Below are 11055 nucleotides of genomic sequence, written 5' to 3'. Positions count from 1 at the left end.
TGATGACGATGGCAATTATGATTAATGTGAGGTCATGATTATAATGAAAATTTATTGATAAACTTTAAATATACATACATATTATATAAATATATACCTATATACATAAAATATTAAGCGCAGAACTGCTGACAAAACCAGCAAAAAATCAATTGAAAAAAAAGATATTGTTATATTCTTAGTGTGTAAATGCAAATGAAATGGAAACTGATGAAAAAACAAACACAAACATTAAAAAAACTACAAAAAATATAAATATAATTTGAAAAAAAATATTGTTTTTTTTTATTAACATATGTTGCTTAGGGCATACTGAAAATAATATAGTAGTTGGCAAAATGATTTAATTGTTATAGAAAGACTATTAAAAACTCCATAATTCCGCCAGAGTTTTGAAGAAAAAATTACTTTTTTGAACAGATACCGTTATGTCGTATGTATGCAGAACTCACTCGTAAGTTTTGATTTTATATAGTTGTGTAAGTATTGATAAATTTCGAATATACAATTCAAAAGACCACGAGGTATCAATTAAAAATAAAATGAAAAACTTACTACGCCGGACCACAAAACCCAATAACTACTTTTTTACTCAAATATTTAGTTCCCATTTATATGCGCACAACATTAATCATTTTTATTATATTATATATAGAAGAGGAAGAAGCACTCGATGAGTCTGCGCAAGTAGCTGAACTGTCAAATGATTCCGATGCACCATTAAAGCCGAACGTAAGTAGTGATTTCTTTATTTTTTATTTTTTTCTTTTATACTCTGGGCACTCATCTTTAAGTGAAAACTCATACTCCAGGACCTGCTAAACCAACTTCATCCAAATTCGTTAGGTAACATAATTCGTTGCGAAAATTGGCGTAGTACTATAGAATCATGCTTCCAATATATCATAATTTCATATGAATATTCCATTACACTATACAAAAAAGCTGAAATGAATATATGGAGATAAAACGGTATACATATAGTGCCGTACCTTAAAAAACCATTTCAAGTCGAAAGATTGTTAAATTAAAACAATAACCCCATTACCTACAGCTGACATTTTACCGAGAATATTGAAATACGGATATAATCTTTTTCTGATAATACAAAAATGGATAAACTTTAATATATTTGAGATATCTTAAAGAAATAATAACAATATCTCTATCTAATAACATGCCTAATATGGATAAAATCAACATAAGTAATTTCTTCTTCTTAGCGCTGAATATGAATGAAGTTGGTCTAGACTGTGGTTTAAGCCCTTTATGCCCATTGTTATGATTTCCGTTTTACTGGTTGATTTTATATCACATTCCTCACTTGAGTTACCTAGGTTAATTTTAATGGCAATACCTGGGATATGAAGAAAAACATAGTAATGAGACCTAGTGTGTCTACGATTTTAATATAAGTTCAAAAAATAATGATTGTTAAATTCTTTCGGAACATTTTTTTTAATATAATGTTTTGCCAAAGTTTTTACCCCGCTTTGATAAAATATTCGGTTCGGTTACTCCCGAACTTAGCTCTCCGTTACTTATTTATACTATGTTTGCAACTTATAAATTAAACAATTGAATATAGAATGATGAAGATGATGATTATGATCCCGATGACAATCGGAAAAAGAAGAAAGGAAAAAAGCGCAAAACTAAAAAAGGAGAAGAGAAAGGACGCAAGAAGAAGAAGCGTAAGAAGAATGACAGCGACGATGACAGTGATTGTATGCAGCATGATGAAGAGGTGGATTATAGTACAACAAAGCGTGGACGCAAGCGCAAGGAAGCGGAGAAGTCCACAGCAAAAGAAAAGGAGTCAACAAGTTCCGGTGAGTTTATTTTTACAGTGAATAACAATAGTTATAAAATTTAATTTATTATAATCCTTGAGGGGTCGCAACTTTTAACGGTATAAAAATATAGTATTCAATTATTAAATACTTTGAAATTATATGTACATATATGTACATTCAATTCTCTATATTTCTGATGAAAAAAAATTTATTCTTGCATTATTTTAGAATTCAATATATTTTACTAATAAACAAAAATGTACATACATAAATAATAATAATAATAATAATAATTTTTCGTAGAAATAACTATTTTAAAAAGATAAGTGTAATAATCATTTATTATTCGAGTATATGTATGTATGTCCATACATATGTATATATATCTAAGATATGCTTAATATTTGAATTGCTATCTGATGATAATTTTTTTCTGCTTAAATAATAATAATCTCAAATACCAAAGACTTTAAATATAACTATTTATCAAAGTTTTTTATGAATAATTATAATATTAATTAATTTTATTATAATATAAGAAGGTTAGAAAATTAGGTAATGAATTTAATTCACGATCTCAAATATCCATATATCGCTTTAAAAAATCATAAACATAACTTTTTTTTATAAAAGTTTAAAAGTCAGAAATTTTTCAAAAATCTTCATAATGATTTTTAGTTAAAATTTATGCAATAACTGTTATTTTCTAAAATTTCGCTGCTTGTACTTATGACGAGTATGTACTACATATACCTTATATAGGTAATAGTTAAAAAATGTACTGATTTTTACAAAATAATTATAGTTTTTTTTAATACCTGCCTCATAAATGTCTGTGTATGGTCGTACATTGGACTTATTCACAAACATTATGATTATGCAATTAAGCATATCCAGTAAAAGTTATGATGGTTCAAACATTTTTATCCGAATTAAAATATTGACAATTGAATGTAATATTATTTTGTTTAAGGCATGCCATCTGTGGAAGACGTATGCTTCGCCTTCAATGTCACCGATGTTGAAATCAATTACAGCGAAGCTGATATGCAAAATTTAACATCGTACAAATCATTTACCCAACACGTTCGTCCCATATTACAAAAGGAGAATCCGAAAATACCAGCACCTAAGCTAATGATGTTAGTTGCAGCCAAGTGGCGCGAGTTTTGCGAGGTTAATCCAAATTTGCAGTCGGAGCAAGGTCGCAGCACAGGCGGTGAAGAGGCTGAAGAGCCACGTTCGTCACGTTCTTCACGTAATGAAAAGGTTAGCATCACAACTGAATGTCGTTATTGGAAAATAATATTTGAAATTAACAAGTTTTTATTCAGTACTCCTCGATTAATTATGCTGCAAAATTTTACGTAACAATTATTATTAATCCTATAAATAACTATAACTTATAGTTACAAAAGGTTGCACTCATTAGTATAGTTTATATTTGGCAAAAATGGTCAAACCAATAATTTTCTATTTTTAATTGCAACCATTTTGTTGTAATAACTTATGGTATATATTCTTCTTTGATTTTTTAAATATATAAATTTATGTTATTCTCTTTCAAATAGCCGGACGATATATATGAAGAAGAAGAGGAGGAGGAAGATGAGGAGGAGGAAAAAGAAACATCACGTTCTCGCCGTAAGCGTGGTGGTCGCTCAAGTAGCAAAAAGGGCCGACGAGCCGGCAAAGTGCCAACATTGAAGATTAAATTCGGCAAACGTAAACGTGGCAGCTCTGACGAAGATCAAGATGCTAGTGGAGCTTCCGAACGTGATTCCGACTTGGAATTTGAAAAAATGTTACAAAAATCCGATGATAGTGCCGATGAGAAAGAAGTAGCCGCTCCTGCCGAAAAAATTGAAGAACCTGCCGATGATGCTAATGCTGCACCTGTTGTGCGTAAAAAAGCAAAAACCAAAATCGGCAATAAGTTTAAAAAGAAGAAGAAATTAAAAACTACCAGTCGATTCCCAGATGGTGAAGAAGGTGAACATGAACATCAGGACTATTGTGAAGTATGCCAACAGGGCGGTGAAATAATACTTTGCGATACATGTCCACGTGCTTATCATTTGGTTTGTTTGGAACCAGAATTGGATGAAGCACCGGAAGGTAAATGGTCGTGTCCGCATTGTGAGGCAGATGGTGGTGCTGCCGAAGAGGAGGATGACGATGAGCATCAAGAGTTTTGTCGAGTGTGCAAAGACGGCGGCGAGTTGTTGTGTTGTGATTCATGTCCATCAGCCTATCACACTTTCTGTCTGAACCCACCATTAGACACAATACCAGATGGCGATTGGAAATGTCCACGCTGTAGCTGTCCGCCGCTATCGGGCAAGGCAGAGAAAATTATTACATGGCGTTGGATTGAATCAAATGAGCCGTCAACATCGAAGAAACCCAAAACTCGAATGCGCGAGTACTTTGTGAAATGGCACAACATGTCATATTGGCATTGCGAGTGGGTTTCTGAGGTTCATATGGATGTGCATCATCCACTAATGATACGTTCATTCCAACGTAAATATGACATGGAGGAGCCACCGAAGTTCGAGGAATCCCTAGACGAGGCAGATTCACGTTATCAACGCATACAGCGCCACAAGGCAAAAGGTGGCATTCAAGTCGAAGATGAGAATGAAGAATACAAGAAGGATTTGGAGGAGCGCTTCTATCGCAATGGTGTGAAGCCTGAGTGGCTGATTGTGCAACGCGTTATTAACCACCGTACTACACGTGACGGTACAACTATGTATTTGGTAAAATGGCGTGACTTGCCTTACGATAAGTCTACATGGGAGGATGAAACTGATGATATCCCTGGTCTAAAACAGGCGATTGATTATTATCAAGACTTACGTGCGGCTTGCACTTCAGAGTCGACAACTTCACGTGTTGGTAAGAAGGGTAAAAAGGGTCGTAAATCGAAGGTAAAGGAGCTTGAGGATGAAGAACGTGTACAACGTCGCTTTACACCACCCCCAGAAAAACCAACAACAGACTTAAAAAAGAAATACGAGGGTCAACCACAATTTTTGGAAGAAACTGGCATGCAACTGCATCCTTATCAGATCGAAGGTATCAATTGGTTGCGCTATTCTTGGGGTCAAGGCATCGATACCATATTGGCCGATGAGATGGGTCTGGGCAAAACTATACAAACGGTCACTTTCTTGTACTCTTTATATAAAGAGGGTCACTGCAAAGGACCATTTCTGGTAGCAGTGCCATTGTCCACCATCATTAATTGGGAACGTGAATTCGAATTGTGGGCGCCAGATTTTTACTGCATCACATATGTGGGCGACAAGGATTCCCGTGCCGTAATACGCGAGAATGAGTTATCGTTTGAAGAAGGTGCCATACGTGGCGGCAAAGCATCACGTCTACGCACCACTCAATTTAAATTTAATGTATTGTTGACCAGTTATGAGTTAATTTCCATGGACGCTGCTTGTCTGGGTTCAATCGATTGGGCAGTGTTGGTCGTAGATGAGGCACATCGCTTGAAGAGTAATCAAAGTAAATTTTTCCGTATTTTAAACAGTTACAATATTGCATATAGGATGTTGCTGACTGGTACACCTTTGCAAAATAATCTAGAGGAGCTGTTCCATTTGCTGAATTTCTTAAGTCGTGACAAATTTAGCGATTTAAATGCTTTCCAAAATGAATTTGCCGATGTATCGAAGGAAGAGCAGGTGAAACGATTACATGAAATGCTTGGACCGCATATGTTGCGTCGTCTCAAAGCTGACGTGTTGAAGAATATGCCGTCGAAATCGGAATTCATTGTACGTGTGGAACTTTCGGCTATGCAAAAGAAATTCTACAAATTTATTTTGACCAAAAATTACGAGGCGCTGAATTCGAAGAGTGGCGGCAATTCATGCTCGCTCATCAACGTTATGATGGATCTGAAAAAATGTTGTAACCATCCTTATTTATTCCCTTCGGCATCCGAAGAGGCACCAACGACCGCTGGCGGCATGTATGAAATAAATGCATTGACTAAGGCAGCTGGCAAATTGGTTTTACTCTCTAAAATGTTAAAACAACTTAAAGAGCAAGGACATCGTGTACTAATCTTTTCACAGATGACGAAAATGTTGGATATATTGGAAGATTTCCTCGAAGGTGAAGGTTACAAGTATGAACGCATTGATGGTGGCATCACTGGCAATTTGCGTCAAGAGGCGATAGATCGTTTTAACGCACCTGGAGCACAACAATTCGTCTTCTTGCTCAGTACACGCGCTGGAGGTTTGGGTATTAATTTAGCTACAGCTGACACAGTCATCATTTATGATTCTGATTGGAATCCACATAATGACATACAGGCATTTTCGCGTGCTCATCGTATTGGACAGGCAAACAAAGTGATGATTTATCGTTTTGTAACACGTAATTCTGTGGAGGAACGTGTCACACAGGTGGCGAAGCGTAAAATGATGTTGACCCATTTAGTGGTCCGTCCCGGCATGGGAGGTAAGGGCGCGAATTTCACCAAGCAGGAGTTGGATGATATTTTACGTTTCGGCACTGAGGAACTCTTTAAAGAGGATGGCGATAAGGAAGAAGCAATTCATTATGATGATAAAGCAGTTGCTGAGTTGCTAGATCGTTCGAATCGTGGTATTGAAGAAAAAGAGTCCTGGGCTAATGAGTACTTGTCCTCATTTAAAGTAGCTTCATATGCCACCAAAGAAGAGGACGAAGAAGAAGAAACGGAAATTATTAAGCAAGAAGCTGAGAATTCTGATCCGGCTTATTGGGTGAAATTGCTGCGACATCACTACGAGCAGCATCAAGAAGATGTCAGCCGTACCCTTGGCAAGGGCAAACGTGTGCGTAAACAGGTCAATTACACAGATGGTGGTGTGGTCCCGGCGGACACAACGCGCGATGACGGTAACTGGCAGGACAATGCATCTGAATATAATTCGGATTACTCGGCTGGCTCTGATGAAGATGGAGGCGATGATGATTTCGATGAGCAGAATGGTGGAGGAGAAGGCCGTAAGGCGAAACGTCGTGTTGAGCGTCGCGACGATCGTCCATTGCCACCATTATTGGCACGTGTCGGTGGCAACATCGAAGTATTAGGTTTTAATGCGCGTCAACGCAAGAGTTTCCTAAATGCCATTATGCGTTTCGGAATGCCGCCACAGGACGCCTTCAATTCGCAATGGCTGGTGCGCGATTTACGCGGCAAGTCTGAGCGTAATTTTAAAGCTTATGTTTCGCTTTTTATGCGTCACCTTTGTGAGCCAGGCGCGGATAACGCTGAAGCTTTTGCTGACGGTGTTCCGCGTGAAGGTTTGTCACGGCAACATGTCCTGACACGTATTGGTGTTATGTCTTTGATTCGCAAGAAAGTGCAGGAGTTCGAGCACATAAACGGTTACTACAGTATGCCAGAACTAATATTGAAACCGTGTGAGCCAGTCCGGGGACAAATAGGTGGACTGCCAAAGCTGGCGGATGGTCAAACAGTAGCAGTTGGTGCTGAGACTGAAGCGTCGAAAGCAATTGAGGATAAGAGTGCGACGACTAGTACAAGTGCCACGCCAGCTACCAGTGCGGCACCAAGTCCAGCGCCAGCATCCGAAAAGGGTGACGATAAATTGGGCACTGCAGGTACAGCTGCTGGTGATGAAATCAAGAAAGAGAGTGAAATGGGCACAACTTCGAGTGGCGATAAGGAACTAACGCCAGATGTGAATAGTGAGACAAAAGATGAACACAAGGTCGAAGTGTCCTCATCTAGCGGTGATGTGAAATTAGAAAAAAGTGACGAGAAAGATAAAACAGTGGGCGAACTTGACAAAGATGTTAAAGTTGAGACGGCCGAAGGTAGTGATATGAAAAAGGAGGTAGAGAGTGCTTCCACAATAAGGGATGCAAAGGATTTCAAGGAAGACGCCAATAAAACGGTTAAAGATGAAAGTAAATCAGAACAAAAGCCTAAAGAGGAACCAACTACGACCATCATTGATGATGATGACGATGACGTGATGATTGTCAAGGAAGATGGAGAACTGGAAAAACCAATAGCCAACACTTCGAGTGGTACAGCCGGCAATAACAATGCTAAGGAACAAAAGCCGAAGATTGAAGAGAGTCTCGAGGTATTGAAACGTAAATTTATGTTCAACATTGCCGATGGCGGTTTTACCGAATTGCACACACTTTGGTTAAATGAAGAGAAAGCTGCCGTGCCAGGTCGTGAATATGAAATCTGGCATCGTCGACACGACTACTGGCTGCTAGCAGGTATAGTGACACACGGTTATGGCCGTTGGCAAGATATACAAAACGATATTCGTTTTGCTATCATCAATGAACCCTTCAAAATGGACGTTGGTAAAGGCAATTTCTTGGAAATCAAAAATAAATTTTTAGCGCGTCGTTTTAAGTTGCTCGAACAAGCGTTGGTTATTGAGGAGCAGTTGCGTCGTGCCGCCTTCCTGAATTTGGCGCAAGATCCTAATCATCCGGCAATGTCGTTGAATGCACGTTTCGCTGAAGTCGAATGTCTTGCCGAGTCGCATCAACATTTAAGCAAAGAATCTTTGGCCGGCAATAAACCAGCTAATGCAGTACTGCACAAAGTGTTGAATCAACTGGAGGAGTTGTTATCCGATATGAAGAGTGACGTGTCACGCCTACCAGCCACACTGGCACGTATACCGCCCGTGGCGCAACGTCTGCAAATGTCCGAGCGTTCAATACTTTCCCGTTTGGCTGCAACTGCCGGCAACACATCCAATGCGGGTATGTATTTATAAATTTTATCTTTGCAGCATAAATTTTTATTTTAATATTTATAATTTTTTTCTCCAAAAGCGCAATTGATGGCTCAGTTTCCAGCCGGTTTTCAAGGCACTACTTTGCCCGCCTTTGCTGGTGGGCCAGCAGGCAATTTCGCCGCCTTCAGACCGCAATTCTCCGTGCCTGGACAGTTGTCGAACGCTTCTGGCAGCAGCGCGGCCAACAATTAAATTATTTACCTAATTATTTTGTGTTATTTTTAATATATATACAAATACAAACTTTTCCTACTGTTTAATTTAAAAATTTTAACTCATGTCTTATCTAGATAAACATGCAATGAGATGTATTTAAACATTCATACATACATACTATGTTTAGTGGTAAACTATCGAAATGCAGATCTTAACTATTAAAACTTATTTTTACAGATAAAAATTTATTTGTAGCATTTAAGTAATAGACTTACAATAATTATATACCTACATACATACATAGATGACGACAAATTGCCAATTTACGTGCTCTACAACAATCATGCTGATACATCACACAACAATTACAGATATCAAAATAATTCGTAATAAGATTTATCAAATTTATAAAAAAAAAATTAAAACTTCAAAAAATTAAATTCAATTCATAAAACATAATGATGACAAAATAAACTAAAAGAAATTTTAGCTTGAGTTTACATAGAACATTAACTGGAAAACAATAGATATTTCCATACTTATGTTCAATATGTATCCTCCAAAACATCTCCAGATAATTTTCTCAAAACAAGTTGATGTGATAAAAATAAAATAAATAAACACTATTATGATTAATTTTGATTCTAAAGATAAATGAGATTTTAAATGAAACATGAACTCTCGACAAAAAAAAAGCTTATACATAGCAGGTTTTGTTAGTAAACACATTCGAGATAGTACTTCGTTTGAGCTTACTGAGTAGGAAATGTTGTAGAGTACATGAAATTTTGGTAGTTCTGAAAACACGCATTTTTCTCAACAATAGTCTCCAAATATAAACATGTATTCCAATAGTAATGATATCCATAATCGAACCATCAATATACAATTTGAATTATTAAATCTCAATGTCAACTTATTCAAACAATAGTTATGCAAACATAACAAAAATAATAATTTTTAAGGTGTGTTTTACAAAGCATTCATCCAAGCTACTAGTATTCGATTCCAAAAGACACGTATGATTACATTACAATAAATATTGCATTATTAACGAACATTAATCTGTATGTGTAATAAATGGGAGAAATATAAAATGCCTATTCTTTTTAGCATTTTGAGTGTGAATTCGATTAATTTACATTAGACTGTTATTATACATTTTTGCTTTTGCATTGAGATATTTAGTCTTGACATTAGTTATCGGAACGGAACCAACTATCAACACGAAACAAAGGCCCATTCCCATGACAGTCGGGTTTACGTAACGGGAACAGACCCAGATTTTTATCCGCCCAAATACTGCCAACCCGACAGAATGCAGCCGCTATAACCACAGCAACGGAAAGGCCTAACAACCTAAACATTTTAATTTTTTTGTTGCTTAGTGAAGGTTAGGCACAGCTTTTTTCGACATCAACGGATGTACACACATAAGTATAGTAACAGAAATAGTTTAGTTTGTTTCAGTTTTTATTTTAACATGTGTATGTGATCACATGTCGACGCAAATTTTAATGGAAAACAGCTATTCCGATTTTCAAATTCAATTACGTAAAAAAGTTTTTTTTGTTATATTGTTAATATCATCGTTGGTACTAATTGTTCCTATTATGAACTCTTAGTGTATTTTAAGCCTACGATATCCAATTTGTTTTTTTTAGATTATAGCACAAAGTTGGAAAAACAGTTGGCAGAACAGTAAAGGGAAATTTCTGCCCAATCCACTGTAGAGTCCAAGCGTTTGAGTCAAATCAAACACCTCATCACGTAGGAGCTTGTATTTCTCGAAACTGCAGTAATGATAGAAAAAAATAATGTAATATGGAAGTACATAAATGTTCATCACACTGATTGGATTTAACCTTGTTCGTCTGTATATAACCCAACTAGTCTTTCAGACTCCACACACGTCATTATATTCCCAAGAAGCTACTTATTTGTCGAAAAAGGTCAAGCTAAAGATCCTTTTAAACCCTTTTATGCCAAAAGAAATGCACTCATGAGTATTATATCTTCGCTGTTTTTTTGTTGTCCGGTTGACTGTCTGTCTGTCCGTCCATCCGTGCAAGCTGTAACTTGAGTAAAAATTGAGATATCTTGGTGAAACTTGGTACGCGGGTTTCTTAGAACAAAAAAGTTCGAGTTCGGTGAAGCGCGTAATCGGACCACTGCCACACCCACAAATCGCCAGAGCACCTTTGGGAAAAAATTTTGAAAAAGTGGGAGTGGCTCCGCCATCTAATAAGTTGAATGTATATATCTCCTAAACCACTTAAGCTACA

At 36.9% G+C, this 11055-nt stretch overlaps 1 protein-coding gene across 2 annotated transcripts in view; it reads left to right on the top strand.

Annotated features, from left to right (window-relative positions):
- Nucleotides 1-9882, top strand: part of LOC120776620 (chromodomain-helicase-DNA-binding protein Mi-2 homolog) — a 38615-nt gene extending 28733 nt beyond the window's left edge. For both annotated transcript variants that reach the window (XM_040107416.1, XM_040107417.1), the window contains exons 2-6: nt 656-732; nt 1589-1832; nt 2770-3065; nt 3368-8579; nt 8652-9882. In XM_040107416.1, coding sequence (XP_039963350.1) covers nt 656-732; nt 1589-1832; nt 2770-3065; nt 3368-8579; nt 8652-8806 — 5984 coding nt within the window. In that variant the 3' untranslated portion in view covers nt 8807-9882. The remainder of the gene's footprint in view (nt 1-655; nt 733-1588; nt 1833-2769; nt 3066-3367; nt 8580-8651) is intronic.
- Nucleotides 9883-11055: the final 1173 nt, after the last annotated feature.

The sequence above is a fragment of the Bactrocera tryoni genome, chromosome 5, assembly GCF_016617805.1.
Source record: "Bactrocera tryoni isolate S06 chromosome 5, CSIRO_BtryS06_freeze2, whole genome shotgun sequence".
In the NCBI taxonomy this organism is placed as follows: Eukaryota; Metazoa; Arthropoda; class Insecta; order Diptera; family Tephritidae; genus Bactrocera; species Bactrocera tryoni.
This window is presented reverse-complemented; position numbering and strand designations above follow the sequence as displayed.